General features: G+C 42.0%; 2 protein-coding genes across 2 annotated transcripts; one reads left to right on the top strand and one right to left on the bottom strand. All coding sequences in view use genetic code 11, as the record gives it.

Annotated features, from left to right (window-relative positions):
* Nucleotides 1-581: 581 nt before the first annotated feature.
* On the bottom strand, nucleotides 582-6,402 carry EGR_08347 (hypothetical protein; the record flags this gene model as incomplete). The annotated part of the gene is made up of 4 exons (XM_024497596.1): nucleotides 582-650; nucleotides 783-846; nucleotides 2,236-2,535; nucleotides 6,167-6,402. 4 exons carry the CDS (start codon nucleotides 6,400-6,402, stop codon nucleotides 582-584), a joined length of 669 nt encoding a protein of 222 aa, XP_024347965.1.
* An 8,232-nt stretch (nucleotides 6,403-14,634) lies between these two features.
* On the top strand, nucleotides 14,635-17,763 carry EGR_08346 (hypothetical protein; the record flags this gene model as incomplete). Its single annotated transcript, XM_024497595.1, has 4 exons — nucleotides 14,635-14,750; nucleotides 15,907-16,082; nucleotides 16,602-16,688; nucleotides 17,741-17,763. The coding sequence occupies 4 exons, from the start codon at nucleotides 14,635-14,637 to the stop codon at nucleotides 17,761-17,763; spliced, it is 402 nt and encodes a 133-aa protein (XP_024347964.1).

Below are 17,763 nucleotides of genomic sequence, written 5' to 3'. Positions count from 1 at the left end.
CTTTCTTGATACGTGGCAAATTGATATGGATGATTTCGTTACGCTGTAGAATGGAGATGAAACAGTTAAGTCGCTACAAAGTGGCCTCGATTCCCTCGGGGCGGATAGATAATGGATGGAAGGCTGGTTGGGTACGGGAATGAATCGCCGGCCCACCGGATGAATAGATGGATGGATGAGAGATCAACCAAGTTGGCTGGTCACACTTCCAAGTATTCCAATTGCCTCAAAAATGGATTTTATAATCAGGATTATATTATATATATTATATTATATTATTCAAAGATGGATATCACAATAGAGCAAATTACAAGCCATAACGCCATGATTTGCCTGAACCAAATGTGCACAATTCTTCACTCCTTTCGTGCGAAACTACAAAAAGTTAGCTTTTTGTAGCTGTCTTTGTTGACACACTTATAATTTATTACTTTGCGGTAAAAAATTTGCCTTTTGTTTTGCGAAAATCTCTCTCTCCCTCCGTTTTTTCCTCATAAAAGGAAAGATCCTCTTTCGAATCACTAATGACTTCGGCGCCCTGCCTACTGCCGACGTCGTAAAAACTGCAGACGTCGCCCTACCTACCACAGTGCCTCGTAAGGCTCAAAGAGGGAGAGCAGGAATGGTGGTGTTGGGGGGCGAGGCAAGACCTAAGGAAGTAGGGAAGGAAAAGAAGCAGATGATAGACAGGTGACTGAAAATCGCACGCGAGGTCACCAACTCCCTGTATGGGCACCGGCTGTTTAAATCATTAAGAAGGCGTTGAGGACACACGCACATACACACACACAGGCGAGTGAGGGTGGTCCACTCTCCAGCCCGGTCCACCCGGGTCTGATCAACTCGCTGAGAGTGTAATAAAGTGTCAGGCTGCTAAAACATTTGTATATTTTCAAGTTCTAAAAAATTTAAATTCCTCTCCCGTCCACCCTCTGCCCCTACCACTTCTCTTTCTGCTCCATGAAAAAAAAGTGAAAATAAAATTTTAGTTTTTCTTTAAAATAACTAGAACTAGGAATGTCTAGCGGCCACTTGCAGTCACATTCGCGGCGTGTAACTCCGCACTGATGACCTCTCCTGGATGGTCATTGTAATCCGAGGCGAGTGGACTCTCATGAACTTATAACGACGCAGAGCCAAATTACTCGCACATGCGATTTGATTACAAATTTCTTCGTCTTCTTATTATCATGGCCAAAATTTACAAAATTTGGCCATTTATGAGTGGTGTGTTTAAGTAGCCAGTAGGGGAATTTAATTGCATTCAGATAGAGTATTTAGTCGGGGAGAAGCAAATAGAGTAGGGAAGAGGCAGAATTCGGACCCTCTAAGGAGGTAGGGCCAGGACTTCAAAGTTGACTTTTAAACACGGGTTCGGGAAAAGGTTTTGTTTGTTTCCTCCTCCTGTCTGTTGAATACAATGTCCAGTTCAATTTATCGCGTAGTCTTTCATTAGCACCACCTCCTCAATTTCTAGTGACACCACCAACTTCTTGTAAGCCAAAAAAATATCGGAAATTTTTAACCATTTTAAGGGAAAAAATAATATTGTGAGCATTAGTAACAGAGCAAATTCGGCAGAGGTGCAATTCTCGGTAAATCCAAATTCCTTTCAACTTTCATCACGCGGATAAGATCAAATTCTCATTGGAATTCCCTAAAAGTGCTCTCACCTTCTGAACGTCAGGCATTTAGATTTTTGTGTGATAAATTTTTTCCTTTCAACTTTACTGACAATCTGAATTTAGTCAGTGTTTTACCATTGGGTAAAATTTCTTCCAGTGAAGAGGAAAATGAATTTTATCATAAGATAAAAGGACGTTTATCATCCACTTTGTAAGATTTAGATGTGGAAACCATTAAAACTGCTTAAGTGCCAAGTAAATTAACTTCTATTGTTGTATTCTACTGAGGTGGCGCCGTCGACTACGTAAAGAGTGAAACAGAGGGAGAGAAGATTTCTGTAGGCACTGAGAAAGCCAATTCTTCAACTGACTGTAATAATCTAACTGATGGTTCACTTAAGGATAGAGACTCAAATTTTGAAGAAGATGAAGAAGCGATGGAAGAGGAGGAGGAGGAGAAGGAAGAATTCAAATGGCAAAAGCTACTCTGCCGAGAGAAAAGAGCTGAAAAAAGATCCGCTTTTCTCCTCCTCTTCATTCTACCTCCGATCGGTATGTCACAAAGTCTGAGTCGGCACCGCTCCCCGCACACGCCCCCCTTGCCCCCTACCTCTCCCCCCCACACTGAGCAATGACCACTGGGGCCAGGCCACGTAAAGGATGATTCAGCACCTCACCTAGGTGGTCGCACGTGCGCACCAACACAGGCATGGCGACCACACGCTGAGATGCGGTGGGGAGGTTCGGAGGGGTGGAGGCGGGGGGACGGTGAAACAGGCAGGTAGGTAGGTCGGTGGACCGACCAATTTCATTCAAACGATCTGCATCCACCCCCCTTCCCCCGCCTCCTCCAGACACACGAACACACATTTGGCCGACACGTGTTACTTCACTCCACGAGGTTCCGATTCTTGAAAAAAAGAAAATTTCATCTTCTCATCAAACTATGGAAGAAATGGCGCCTTCTGATTTAATCACCATCAAGTTGATTGAATCAATTGAAAAGACGCCTGGGTGGGGTTTGCGTAGTCTTTCTTTCATTTAGCCCCCCCCCCCCCCAACCCTCCTTCAACTCAAAGGTGAATTTGCTAGTTGAAGTCAACACGTAAATCAGGGTAGAAAATGACCTCCAAAATTCATTATTTTGCCTATAAAAAGTGTGTGACAGGCTTAAGGGCTTCCACTGCGTGACACTACTATCCCACCTTAGGAGGGAAAATAACAAATGTATTTTTCTCCTTTCGCAATTTATGACCAATCCGAAAGCAGTCAAACAAGAATGATAATGTAATGAAATTTGATTAATTGTTCCCAATTTGACTTACTGCAGTAAGATTTGTAAATTCACAGTCTAAAGGTTTTACTACTATCACCACGTCTCAGGAGGGTAACCTGACTCGGGGAGTCACTGGGAGAAGCGTGTCAGACATTGATCACGTAGTCACGTAATCTTCTCCCTCCTCTCTGTTGCTATAGCTACAAATTTTAAACCATCAAAAGGGGGAATGCAGTCGCCAGCCGCCCATTAAATTAAATCCCAAAATTTGTACAGCTAAAGGTGGGAATCTGTACACCAAGATTATGATAGACTACAGGTCGACAGTAGGTTGAAGGTTTTTAGGAGTACTTTCCCTTCTTTTTCGAAAAAGCGGTGATCGATGATTACACAAAGTCTGTCGAGTCTTTGTCCACAAAAACAAAAAGGGGGCAAAATTGTGGTAGAAGAACAACGACCTTTCCAATCCGATGCGTATTAACTAATGACCTTGGTGGAGAGAGGGAGAAAGAGGGAAAGAGTGGGTACCCTCAGAAAGTGATTAATCGGACAAGCAGACAAACTATAGGTAGCTCAGTCCTGTTTATGTTTGATGACTAATCAAGTCTACTGCCTTTTCTGGGAGATAACACACGTGTCTGGAGGAGTAGGGGGGGGGGGCGGGGGGCAAAACAAAGCTCGATTATTCCACAGACATTCCCCATCCTGCCTCGTGGATTTGGATGAATAAAGGGTGTGTTAAATTTGCTTCCTTTTTGATCAAATCAGACGTGCTTCATGTCCACTTTGTACTCTAGAGATGGCTGTCAAAAACCACACGGGCAATCTAATCTATCAGGTTTTCTATTAACACTTCACGGCGTTACTGGCACACGGCATGACTATTTGGCGCTGCCATGCCTTTAGATATGCAAAGATAGCAACCAAAGGTCAATTTAATCAAACCACAGCGTGGTTTTTTTGAATAAACGGGGAGGGGGATAGAATGGAGATTCGGTGCATTAAAACTAGCGCATGGTGCATAAATTATGCACCGATCTGGGCATTCTACCTCGCTCTTTCCCCTTTCACTCGCGTGAGAGGCAGAATTAAGGAGGCAGAATGAATGAATGCATAAAGGAGGGTGTGATAGAGGGAGGGAGAGCGAGAGAGGAAGCGGCGCATGTTATTTCGGCACCCAAATCGCGCGCCTTTTTCCTGGCCAATCAATAGACCTGGGTGAACAGGTAAGTATGCCTAGACCACGATTGAAGTAGCGTCGGATTAGAATTGGACATGAAAGAAGGTGGCGAGAATGGAGGGGTGAGGGGATAAAAAGTGCTAGGGAAATTTGATCATGGTCAAATATCAAGGGTCAGCGTGAAGCCATTCTCCACCCCGACGTCCACGCCTCACCCCTTCAGCCCCCGCCCCGCAGTGCCACTCGTAAATCAGGCAGACACGCAAAGAGTGTGAAGTGAACTGCGCAAATATCTCTATCTCTCGGTGGCTTCCCCACCATCGGGCTATAGGGGCAGATTGAGTGTTGTGATAAGTCGCACGAGCAAAGCCTGATAAGGGCGAGGATTAGAGACGGTGAAAGTTACTTAGCTGGTTCAGTCGGTTAGTGACCGCTGTAGCCGATCTTTTATGCGCAAAAGGTGTCTGATTTTGTTGGCCTCGTTAAAGCAATAGGAGAATAACTGCTACACAGTATAAACATTGTGAAAATTGTCATTTTTTAACACTTTGTAGCCTCCACTTTTGATTGGATGGGCTTTATGACCCAATAGGTGAATTTGTTCCTATAAGGAGACCGGAGTTTAGAGGATGCTGTCTTTTTGAATGAAAAATTCAGCTGATTTGATATATTTAGTAAAAAATATATTTTTTTCATCCAAATGAAAACTAGCTTGGTTTAGTCGTCCGCCTCAACGTATATCAGTTTTCAAAAATGACAAAACCTTAATGACATGACAGAATGACAAGTGTTCACAATGGTGGCTTACATGAATGAAAAAATGGAAATCTAGTGGCATTTGACCCCTCCTTTATTGGTAAATGAAGAGTAAATTAAGTGTCTTGTTAAGGGTGACAAGCCTCTCAAATAGATTTTCAATGGTTTTACCATGCCAGTCAGTCACTCAGTCAATCGGCAGATTCAAAGTGATCACATACACTCACCACTTCTGTCTAAAGTTGCGAATCAACCCAAGTGGTGAGTGTAGTGTCCAGAGTTTGATTATTGCGCCTTTGCTGTTGGTGTTGTTGTACTCACTTGGTTGCTTAGGCTCTTGCCAGTAAAGCAGCCCCCCTTCCCTCCGTTATTCATACCCATTACTCAGAAATATGGCTCTTGCTAAGGTTATATATTCACTTGTTTCCGATACATTAAAACGCCTGCCCTTTTGTTTCTCCCACTGATAAAAGCCAGTGGATTATTTCCCCACACTAAAATACATATGCACCCTAATAAAAAGGACAAAAGGGGGTGAAATATCACGGTTGGAATAAAAAAAACCGCATAATTCTACAAAGAAGTTATCTACAAGTTATTTACAAGGCCATTCAATGCAGTGGTAAGTGATATGCGCAAGTCGACTTACCCAAGTTGAAAGCTTCATTAAATCCACACCGAGTGGAGATTAATCCAAGAAATTGCGTTGAATAGTGAATTTACTTCTCTCCCCTCGGTGATGGGAGAATTTAGGGGTATTCGAAGAAATTATACTTGGGTTATGAATTGAGCGCGACAACACTCACATCGCGCAGGCTTTGCATGGACCTTCGGGCTACGCTCATTGGCTAGACGCAACCTCGCATCTAATTGGCCATCACTTCCAGCCAATAGCATGAAAGGCAGGTTAAGATATTCCGAGTGTAGTAGCGCCAAGAGACGACAGCATGGTGTGATCAAGATTTGATCCCTTGTTTGGGAAGGAAAAGTAAGAATAAAGTAAGATGCAGTGTGTTTTTGAAATTAACTTAGGAAGTCATATAAGTTAAATTTTTTTTGGAGTAACGCTGAAAGCAATTCTACAAGTCTAGTTGGGACATCTGTGGAACAAAAATCCACTTTGTGGATTGCAAAATAATCCGCAACTTCTCTTTTATTCGACCAAATTTGACTGCAAATAAGTTTGTCGGATTAAACGCATTGTGGAAGGTATTGGTCTTGTGATCTGACGAGTAATTGGTGCATGTTCAAAAAAGCTCCTTTTTAAAGTTTCCAAAAAGGGAACTTGAAAGATCTGGAGAGCTTGCTTTACGGATTTTACCACATTACAATTGGGATTTTTCATCTTCCACTTCGTCATCTTTAGACAGGAAGGCGTTCCCAACGCCACTCCCTTGGGGATAATCAAAAATGGCACAATGGCGTTTAATGGCAGAGGTCTTGATAATTTCTGTCTTGCAAATTTGACAGAGGAGGAAAACATCATGTTTGACAAGGTCTTTCTTCTGCGCAAGATGGAGTCTTGAGGTTTCGGAATATTCAGAAACCGCCTTCCAGGGATACATTGTAATGTCCGTGTGCGTGTGTGTGTCTCCTCAAACTGGTTGTTTACTTTATCATTGTCCTTAAAGGTAGACCTTTTAAAAGTTCCTTCAGGTTAATTTTTCTTATTAATTTCATTAATTTTAGGTTTTTTGTCATAGTCTGAGGTTCTTTAATGAATTCTTGTGGAACGAGAAAGTTTCCGACCAACAAGAGACGCATGTATTTCAGCCCATACAATATCCCTCGTAGTTTAACGAGTTAACCAGTCAGGGTTGTCACCGCAGTGGGCTTCCTTGTGACACTCAATGTTACCACCGTTGGCACTATAGCTGGACCATTCGCCCCATCGTAGACAATTGCAGGTAGGAGCCTTAAGAAAACGTAGAGGGTAGCTCCACCTATGCCGAACTGACTTGTCAAATTCATTCTTGACATAAACTGGTACTATACACATGCTAAAATTACTGAAAGTCTGTTGCTTTTTTTTCCCATACTTAGAGATTGGTCAAGTAGGGTGATTTGGGACTTGTTAGAGCCAGACTTCAGGGTGAAACACATCAAAATACTCATGTTTGATTTTGCAGAGAGTACACCAGACTGCCTACTTAATTCCTACCCCAAGTGATAAAACTACGCGTGTTTGCAGTCATAACACCTAAGTTATAAGGAGATAAATTCAGTTCGTCTTTGTGACTCATGTGAGGAGAAAAAGTTCCTACGAATTGAAAATTTTCAAACCATAATCGAAATATCTTTGCACTATTCCACCTTTTCTGGGTTTATGACTTTGAATACAATTTTCAAAGAAAAATAGTGCAAGTTTGTCAGCGTTTATCATGGCAGTCCGTTGGAACACTGTTTCAGAGGCCTTGAATCTACTTAACGCCTTTGCTACCAGCGTCACAAATAGGTGACAGGTGTTGCTTATCACTTCCATCTTATTCAGTCGTTGTAGAACCTGCCTTAGTTGGAGCAGTCAAGTTTGAAACCATAAAATGGATGCAGAGTACTGACGGGGAGTAGACAAAAATACTTTTTTTTGAAGATGTTTCTGTCCTACCTTTTGTAGGTGGGTGCAGATTGGCAAGGAAAGGAATCACATGCTCCTAGGACTTCACATGAGCCTTTAAATTTGGCCAATTACACCACCCACTGGGCATGTTTTATGACCTATTTACATGAGCTCTTCCACCCCTCACCCTCTCGCACCCCACCCACGTACCTAGTCAATGTTGCATCAGTGGACAGGAGTAATCTCTTTCCTCCTAAATGTCTAAAGCTGCTATCCACTTTTTATGACTAACATATGGTGGGATTCGGGTAGTTCAGTCAACCCAAAGCCCACACTAGATGGCGCAATCAGAGGCAATCAAGACACGTGTAGAATCTCACATGTTGATTGGAGAGGACGTGTTTTTAGTTGAGGTGATTCCTATCTGTTAAAATGCTAATTTCATTGCTTACATTCCATCTGTCCAGGATGATTCATAAAGCCGGCTCTTAAATTATGCTAGGCAAATGGCTTTATAAGTAACCCGAGGCCATATACGTGACTCAAGATGGGATTGCATAAGTTGTAGTCGAATTATTTTCTTTTCCCCCTTTCTAAGAGGTTCCTTAAAACTTACGGAGGAGTAATTCAACCTAGGACACAATGGTATAGTCAGGAGAATTTTACGAGCCTCAACCTCCCACCTTCTAGACTGTTCGCAGCATTTTGTGTTTCCACACTTGCGGAATACAGTGTGTTAACATTTTAGCCTGCCTTCATCGTAAAGTGGTGGTAGTGGTGCTGACATCAGTCAGGGTCCATGTTACCATTGTCAAATTTGTTCATCCGATAAAACTATGTGCTTTTTGCTTCCCAAAAAGCGCACTTTTTGCAAATTTTGCAAAAAGTTGCAGTTCTCTGACTCCTCAACACCGGATGTCCCCTTCATGAGCTTGGCTTTTGATTCGTGCTTCCGTTCTAGCCCCATAAGACCGAGTGGATTTTAACCTGGTTGGGTAGAAATGTCCCATAAACTGTAACAATTTTAAATAAACTTTGGTAATTTCACTTCGTCACGAAATTTTAATTACTTAATTGTGTTTTTCCTCACTTTCCTATCTCCAAGAACGACCTCTTAACGCAAACCCTTAGAGGTTTTCCAAAGCCAAGATCTTGTCAGAACTCGGGTGGGAGATTGGCGAAATCCTTCAAAACCAACAAGCAACATAAAAGAAGGCGACAATGGTTTTAAAATTAGGTGAAATTTTATCTATGGGAGTGATTCACGATGAGAGGAGGGAGAGATGACCGCGTGGAAAATCGATGGGGCAAATGCAACGGTTTGGAGGTCAGTACCCCAGCAACCCGAAGGGGCAATGTGGTAGAGCCATTAGACGCACCCCAGCTACCACCTACTAGCACCTCCCAAGAAGTCGAAAATTTATCGCCACTATCAGTTAGATTATCCTCCAGTCAGTGGTAGTTAGTTGCAGACGAAAAGAACACCGGGAGGGGTAAATGCTTTGAAAATGATGCAAATCTTTGATAGATAGTGGGAAGCATGGAGATGAAAAATAGACACAGGACCGCGTTCAAAACGCTTGAGTCAAGTCTCAATATCACAACTTTCCTTTTTGGTTTGTATAACAATCGAAACGCGAAGTCGAAAGTCAAATCTGTTTAAATTTTCTCAACCCCTCCGAGTAGTTTGACCTTGGGAAAGATAATTACTATTTAGGCAACTCAAACAACTAAACAGTTTATCTCCTAATCTAAAACATTCTACCACTTCTTTCTGGAATTTTGTGCAGAATTTTGTGTCAAATTAGAGGCGCCAGATCCCTTTTAAAGGTGTAATTAGTTACTTCTCCAGCTTTGGCATTCAGGGAGTTACCTGTCAATGAAAAATTGAAGGCGAGGGAAATAAGAAGCTATTTTTGTGAATCGACGGTACATCAGCTGTTTGAATCGCATGCCTAATTACGCGGACCTTTAAACCCCTGATTTAAACTTGCATGCCTCCCATTTTGTGCATTCGGTACTGCAACTTCATCCAGTGGTTTGTTTGAAACATCAAAGTGTCGATAGTTTGGTGAGAAGAGGAACGAAAATCCAAGGGGATCTCCAACTAATTGATATCATTGGAGTGAACATTTTGGGGGATAAATTGAGAGGAAAGTCAAACCCCGAGAACAACATCGGTAGATGGGATGAAAATCCCATTATTGTGTGGTACGGCAAGCATTCTATAGGGATTTGGCATAACAGAAGGTAAATGTGAGTATCTAAGCCGGGACCAATGCAATACGTTAGTAGTTTATCCCTCAATATTGGTGGGGCGCCACTTTTGTACTTTAAAATTGGCCTTCTTGTACCACGCAGGGTGGGCTGGCCTTTGGGCCATGCCAGTAGCCTAGACACCTTTTCTATGCTGAGTATATATTCTGCCCGAGTATTGTGTCTTCTTTTGTCCTCAAGGGAGTCTCGGTGCGCTACACCAATCTTCTCCTTTTTCTTATTTTATCTCTGAACAACTAAGATGAGATAAGGTTACATACGGACAAAGGCATTAAAACTGCATATTTTTGCCTACTTTTCAGAGAAAAAAGACCTCCTATCATGCAAAATGAATCTACCCCTTTCTTTAACAAAATTTTGCATGAGATCATTTAAAAAGAAAGACGGATTTTGTTACCACACAGAGATTGGTCGTGTGATTCAAAAAGTGAGCACAATGTCACATTTATCTGGCCAAACTATGCACAAAGATGGTTTCAAGACTCTTTTGCCGTGAACATCACATTTCTTTGAGCCACCCAGACCGCATGTTGCAAAAGTTGACCTAATTTGGAAACCGGGAAGTTTTTTCGACAAAACCTCTTAATACTAGTGAATAATTCGATGGTACTTTTTTAGAATATATCTCCAATCCCCAGAAAAATATTTTCATTTCATCTTTTCCGAAGTTTTCTCTCTGACGTCGAATACTAGGAAACTCCTTGAGTTCTCCTTATTAGCCATTGAGGGTCAAGATTATTCATGGTATGGTAAATACTGTGAATGGTTATCATGCATACGTTGCCCTACTTCTTACCCACTCCTGGTTGGGAGTGCGGCAATGTCTCTACTCACACAAGCCTCTTTAGCACCTGCGTCACATATATGTGACACGTTTCGATAATAGCGATTGCACCAAATGATACAAAAAATAAATTATTCATAGGGAAAAACAAGCAGGTTTTGGACATTTTGTGCATTTCTATTCAATTTCTCAAAATGGGAGCAAGAAAACGCTGTCAGGGTGGTTGCTTTCCACCACCGAGAGCCCGACACAGTGGTAGTCTTTAATCCCTTGAATTACCGCCACGTTTCTGTATATAATTACCTACATAAAGTTGGATCTGGCCTCCGGTGATCCAAACCCCTTATTTTGTGCTTGCGTCCAAGTGCGAATTTGGGAACAAGATATTATTGCGCCTGTGTTTTCACCTGACCTTTGTGTACTTCTTCGTCAGGCAAAGGCATTAATAAGTTCAGATCGCATCACAACTTTTGCCTCACCTCTTTAATTGGATCAAAATTTTTCAGGGAAGTTCAGAACATCACTGGGCAAGTGACATTGATTTATTTGGCATAAAAGTGGAAGAATTTGGAGGAAGCATTATCCTTACTTTGGGGGGTGATGTTTCCCCCTCGCCCCTCCTCTTATCGTCTACATCAAAGGGGAGATCAAACAATCACCAAATCGCTTGTCACGTCTAACAGATAAAAAGGCGGCATGTGAAACTGGAAACATGAAATAAGAGTATTTGTGTAGTATAAACTTAACACATGAGTTTTTTATCTCAGAAAGTTGCCGTCTGGATTTGCATTTAATCCTTCAGCCAAAATTTACTCCACTGTAGAAATGAATTTGGACTGGGGATATTTCCCATTTTTTCTTGATCTCTGCCTCACCACTGACAGTCCATGATATCGCATTTTATGAAGGAGGGAGAGTGATTAAAAGAAGTGGAAGAAATAACCTTATTGTTCCACAAATTGGTATTGGTAGAATAGGGAAAATTACTACCTCTCCAACTTTCCTCTCTCTCTTTCACTCTCCTCTTCATACCTCTCCTATTACGCTGTTTTCTTCGCAACGCAGATGCATAATTAAGCAGTCGGAGAAAGGACGAGTGTGGGAATTGGCAAAACAATTTTCTTCCCACTAAAATATGTCCCATTGTTCACGTCCACGGTTGGTACGTAGGGAAGAGGGATATTTATTCAGCATCAGTATCACCGTGGAATTTTGCCCTATAGACAATCAGTTGGATGTTGTCGCCTTCCTTCGGTAGGTTGACGCATTTGAGATGGAGATAATCTTTTCCTTTCAATAGGGGCAGTATTTGTTGGAAGGTATACTGCGTTGTTGTTGTTGTCGTCTCTCCACCTCTATCTTTGCTATCGCCTCACCTGACAGGCTCTGGTAACTGATTCATGGTGGAACGGATTTAGTCGTCTATGGAATGGCATTTCGGACTTGCCTCTCAAATCACCCGCCTTTTTCAAGGAATTAATTTTGTCCCATTTTTGGGGCAATCAGTTTTCCCTTTCTCATTTAATCACCTTCACTTGCAAAATATGCGGGTCAGTCAACATTTTCATGTCCTGAAGACGTCTTTTCAAGGGAAATAACCCCCTGTTTTCACCAGCAAAACGTGACAATCTTTAAAGGTGGGCTTGTTACCTAAAAAAAAACCTAAAACAGAAAGGGGTGAGCATTTTTTCTTTAAAATAGTTCTAATAAATTATGTATTAACAAAAAAATCAATTGTTTAAAACCATCCCATTGTCCGAGCCTATCTCAATAAAAGGGTCAAAGGTTGAGTTGTTTCGGCTGTTGGAGGATTAAATGGTTAAAAAGACCAATTGTTTGACCTAATAAAACAGGTTTGTCTCAGTTTTGTTGGTTTATCTGATAGAGAAGGGGCGATAGATAACATCTTGATCACTAGCCCTTCGGCCCACCTCGTAGTGTTCCCTTCTATCAATCAGGAAGGTACTTACTTGGTCATGCGTAGCTCTCCGCGATCCGCCTCTATGGTCTTCTAACCCGGCCTTATCATCCCTTTAGAGCTGACTAGATCGCCTAAAGAGAATGGGTCGTTGTTAGGAGCCCCTCACTCCTATTGGCTGGCTCGGGGCACGGAGTTCAAATTACTTGGCTTGTACCAGAGAGGGATCGGCAGCTCCCACTGAGCTGTTAGACGTCTGGGTGGACATCAGCTCAGACAACAGGGATGTCATGCCATGTCAGCTGTAATCAAATAATAGTTTTCTTTTTTCTTTTCATATCTGTCAAGTCATATTGAAGTAATTCACTCAAGTGCCGCGGCTGTCGGAGTCACCGCCGAACTGACCAACATCTCGATGACTGTTAAGGGTGTGATTCTGATCCAACATCATCAGTGGGTTTCTCCAACCCTCTTTTCGTTCCATGTCATTCTTCAGTTGTATTTTTCCGGTAAAAAGGACTATTAACCAATAGGAATCCATTAAATAATGAGAAAACTGATTAATTAAGCAAAAGCAGTGCATTGGGATTGTCCCCACATTTCTGAAAAAAAAGTAAAAATCTCTGGGAAACCCTCAAAAATAACTAAAAGATGATCCGAAGTCCATTAAACTGGTTTTTTCTTGGAGTTTTACAGCTCATGATTGCAAAAACTGCCTACACGGCTGTATCGTCTATTTCATAATGTGGAGGATTCTGGCCATGACCGTGGTTTTTAAGGTGATTTCGTCTTCGTCTCCGCCCTGGGAATCGATGGCGTCTACCTAGTTACGAAATTAGTGTAGCTCTCCCGTTTACTGCCTAAAAAGGCACATCCAAGTAGACATGTAATACCTGTTTATTGCTTGTTTTACCGCTTTACGCATAATTCCTGAAACATGTTCAGGCATAAATTCCATGAGTAAAAAGGTATTACCCGGTTGTTTAAATACACCCTTTTGGGTGGCAGGCAGGCAGATTGAACCAACCTTTCGTGACCACGAAGGCGCCATCGATCCCGGGCAAGAGGATGAGGAGGAGGAGGAGGAGGAGGAGGCAGACTCCGATTTTCTCCCACGAAAAAGTATGAACTTTTATACCATCCTCCAACCAGTCCTGTCCATTGGAAGGTCTGAAACCGGGAGTGGGAATGAAAACTAACACCATTTCGATACGTAAATTTTTGAATACGCAGATCTCGGCGACATGCAGGTAGAGATTGAGCCATCTATCTCCGAGCCTGGAGAGGAGAGAGCGACAAACCATGACTTCTTCAATACAAGGTGTTCTCCTTTGGCCTGTCTTTTCCATCCACGAGGTGGAAGGTCAAAACAGCAAAATTACTACAAATTCCTTTCTGAGACTGCCTAAATGGCCTAGTAAATGCGAAGCAGCTTGAAATAAAGGTATCTGCATTGCGTGACCATTCCTGGTTAAAATATGGGAAACGACTTAGAAGTCACTTTGTTTTACAAAAAGCCACGATTCACCAATTCCACTTTTCACGAGTTAAGTGAACCTGAAAGTTAAAAAAAGAGTAAAGAAAAAGAGAGTCACGAGTTTTTTTTGCAGGGTGACGAAATGCCTTCCATTTAGTTTTTAATTAGGGTGTTGAAACCTTTGATAGGCTGTATATTTAGACTGGTAAGGCCTCTCTATAATTTTAGTATCGGCCAAATTAGAAGGATGAGGAGGACTTGTATTGAGTGCTAGAGCAAAAATGTTATCCAAAAGTTATTCCAGCCCCTTTCGGTGGAGCTTGTCATCAGGGTCATTACAGTGACGTCTAAAATGTGCTCTAATGTTTATGCAAATCCATCACTAGCCGCAGATACATGCCCGATTAATGCGCATTTTTGTGCTTTCAAAGTCGATGAAGTACCTTTCAAGGTGGTATCTTAGTGGCATTGAATCAACAAGTCGTTTCCAGTGATGATTCACTTATAGGTACACAAATATATCACCTCCAGGAAGACGGTCTGTCGCGTTGCTATCGATGGAGTAGTCTGTACTTAACGTGCACAGATGCGACATCTACATCAGCTGTGGACGTGATGGAAGACAAATGCGTGGGTACTTCATGCCATACGTATAAACAGGTGTCCAAAAGCTACCAAGGCTACCTCATTGTCCACCCTCTATCGCCAGAAGACCGAGCCTCTTGTGTGTTTGGTTGACTTTCTTAAGAGCAAGCTAAGATTTCGACCTGAGCATATTTGTATGATGGAAAGGGTTCCAATTTGGCTGAAGAGCTCAGGATTCTCATGTGTTATTAGTCAATCATTTAATGAAAAGGAAGTCCTATCCTTTCCAGACAATACAACAAAACGTAACACGGCGTGAGACTTCCTATCTCCCACCTCAAATTTGATCCACGAAAGGGACTTACCCTCTGGGATGGAATGAGAATGAGAGAGAGAGACACGATCCCACCTCATCTTCTGTATCGTCCTGATGAAGCCTCTGCATGGCATTCGACAAACGGTGGTCGGATAAGTCACATGGAGTCCTTGTCCAAACAGGCCGAAAAAGATGTAAGTGGTAAGTGTACCATCACAAGGAGAAGTTGTAGTGTACTACTTAGATTGCTTGTTGACCTCTCCATTTTAATTGCACTTGCGTTTAAGGCTTTGCCATTACACCTCCACTCGACGGCATGGTAATCTGCCTTCCGCCATACTCCTATGACCTCCTCCAACTTCAGAAAGGACTTCAAGTGAGTCAATTGTCTTAATTAAAGGTGTACTGTTTAAGGTAACAGAAAGACCATTAAAGGGTAGATGAATAGATAAATGAGCTATTAAATGGCACAAAGTTTTTGTCCTGATGTCGTCCAAAGTGTAGGTTAATAGAGCGATTAATTTGGCCCTAAAAAGAGCCAAGGTGTGTGTGTGTATTAAACTGAGTGGTTATTCTGGTTCCCGTGAATTACACTTCCCTCCTGCAGCCGAGGCGTCGGGCCATGCTTGCTTCTCTCCACCTCTTGCTTTGGCACGCTACGACCTCGGCGAAGACTTAAGACACTACATTGGTGACAATGGTAAGTGAACTCGGTCCAGAGGGACAACTCACCTGATTTCTACGGCCCAATACCAATTTGAGACTACTAAAAGAAGAGTCATGAATGACGCCATCCTCTGGTAATTGCCTCAGTCCCGTGCTTCGTAGGGACACTAGCAATGAAACATCTGGAAAAGTTCATTAAGGAGTTGTTTACAGTATTTGTGTGGAAATGTTAACTACATGAACATACACTATTGCCTGAATGCAACCCCGATGGACGGATGTAGGGCTAGCAATAAAATGAGCAAAACGTGGCAGGGAGGAGTACACACAAAATGTAGACCCTTAAAATAACTTCAAATTTTACCTTTTATTAGATGGCTCTGCCGAAAGCAAAAAAAATGACCCCGTTGGAGAGCGCGGTGGGTCAGCGTGTCTGTCTGTCTGTCCAACTGGAGTTGCTGAGACGGATTAATGAATTTAAAATCAAAGGCTTTCATTGAAGCTAGAAAATTCAATGAATCGCATTGTTAATTCACTACTTTGGAAATGGTCAACGTGGGATGTTGTAAAGAGAAGTGCTGCGGCACGACTCTTGGAAGAAGAGAAGAGGAGTTGGGAGAGAGTTGCAACTGTAATTGCCTCGGGTTCAGAGGCTTTAGGGATTTGTAAAAGATATACTTTCTAACAACTGTCTAGTTCATCAAGACGTCTGTTGATAATACCAAAAACTGATTTTACAAGTCTCTTGACTCATTGAACTTGCTTTGGGGGTGAGGAGGGGGGGAAAGGGGAATCAGGAAGACGGAGGAGAGAATGAGGTGTAAGGACATGCAATTTTTTCCCAAAAATTAACCTTCCTTTTGAAAAACTGTAAATTATTCTCGATATTTTTTAATAAATATATCAAGGATAATTTCTCAAGTAAAAGATATCTTCACTCTAGCATAAGCTGAGACGCAACTATTTTATCTCCTTTTAAATTATACACAAGGGAGGAGATTTTATGACGCCTACTAGCTGTACCTTTTCCTCTAGCCCTCTATAATTATCCACTTCTTTTAAATTATTTTTAATTTTTTTCTAGTAATAAGTATCTACCTCCAGCACAAAAGGCGGAAGTTTTTGTCCCGTAATCAGCGTAAAATTTAAGGCTGTAAGATTTGTCAAAACTATAAAAATTTTAGTTAAGTTAATTAACTTTTTAGAACAATTAAAAAGATATAGTTTTGTTGGAAAATTGTTTAGGTCATTTAATGATCTACTTTTGTGGGGTTAATTTGCATCATCTGAGCCCTTCCGAGTCCTGGCTTACCCGGAGCTAGGGGTGAGGGCGAGGGTGGTCGAGTTGCCCATCGAAATGTGGGCATTATTTTACCTCTCCTTCGCTGCCTAATGGGATAATGTAGGGGAAAGTGCACGGTAACTCTGCTCCCCAGTGCCTTAGAGGAGGGCAGGATAGGATAGGCGAGGAGAGGGTAGAGTTGAGTCGACTAGGTTAGTGTAGTGTAGGGCCTGGTTAGATAAGATGGAAGCAATCTTACAGATAGACCCGCCTTTTTCACTGTCACAGCGCTTCCCATTCCCCTTTTTAAGGCACCTTTGCCTTTTGCTCTACAAAATCGGCCATGACGGAGCTGTAAAATTCACGCAATCACACTAATTTGCATGCCTAATTCCTTTTACAGGAAAAAGACCCACTATTTCAACAGAATTTTAGGTCTCTTTAACATCTACCAAAAAAAGTTCCCAAAATGTAGGGAACTAGAAATGAATCTCGAGATCAGGTGAATCATTTTCCACCACTAAAAAGCGACTGATTTAAAATTACGGAGAGAGGGAGAGAGGGCATTTATTTATTCTGGCAACATTTCCACCTATGAAATATTGGCAAATCCTCGTGAGTGGATTACTTGCCTAAGCTAGCATTTTGTTTCGGTAGAGCTGGTACTTTTTTCCGCCGACACATCCTCGATCCTCCTGCAAAGGAGGTGTATCCTGGGCCACAAGCCCATCAAAATGCCTCCCAATTATTCTATAACTCCCACGCGATTTGTTCCGTCACTTTTATGACGAGTAGTGGGGAAAATTATGCAATTTAACCCTGTTTCGAAGAGGAAAACTTTTCTAACAACTTGATAAAATAATTTGGTAGTTTAATATTGAATAGGAAGGCAAACGAATAGTCTGGAGGTGGAAGTACGCCTGAAAGAGGGCAGAGCGCGACTGCTTCACGAGATAGGCAATACGGCCTAGGGAGACTTCAAGAGACTCCTTTGAGGACTGGGCCAGATTGTACTTAATTATTTTTTTGTTTATTTCACAGATATGCAGCATATTTTTCCGTAA

Source organism: Echinococcus granulosus, assembly GCF_000524195.1.
Source record: "Echinococcus granulosus chromosome Unknown EG_S00104, whole genome shotgun sequence".
NCBI lineage: Eukaryota > Metazoa > Platyhelminthes > Cestoda > Cyclophyllidea > Taeniidae > Echinococcus > Echinococcus granulosus.
Note: the sequence above shows the minus strand (reverse complement) of the source record. Positions and strands in the feature narration are given on the sequence as shown.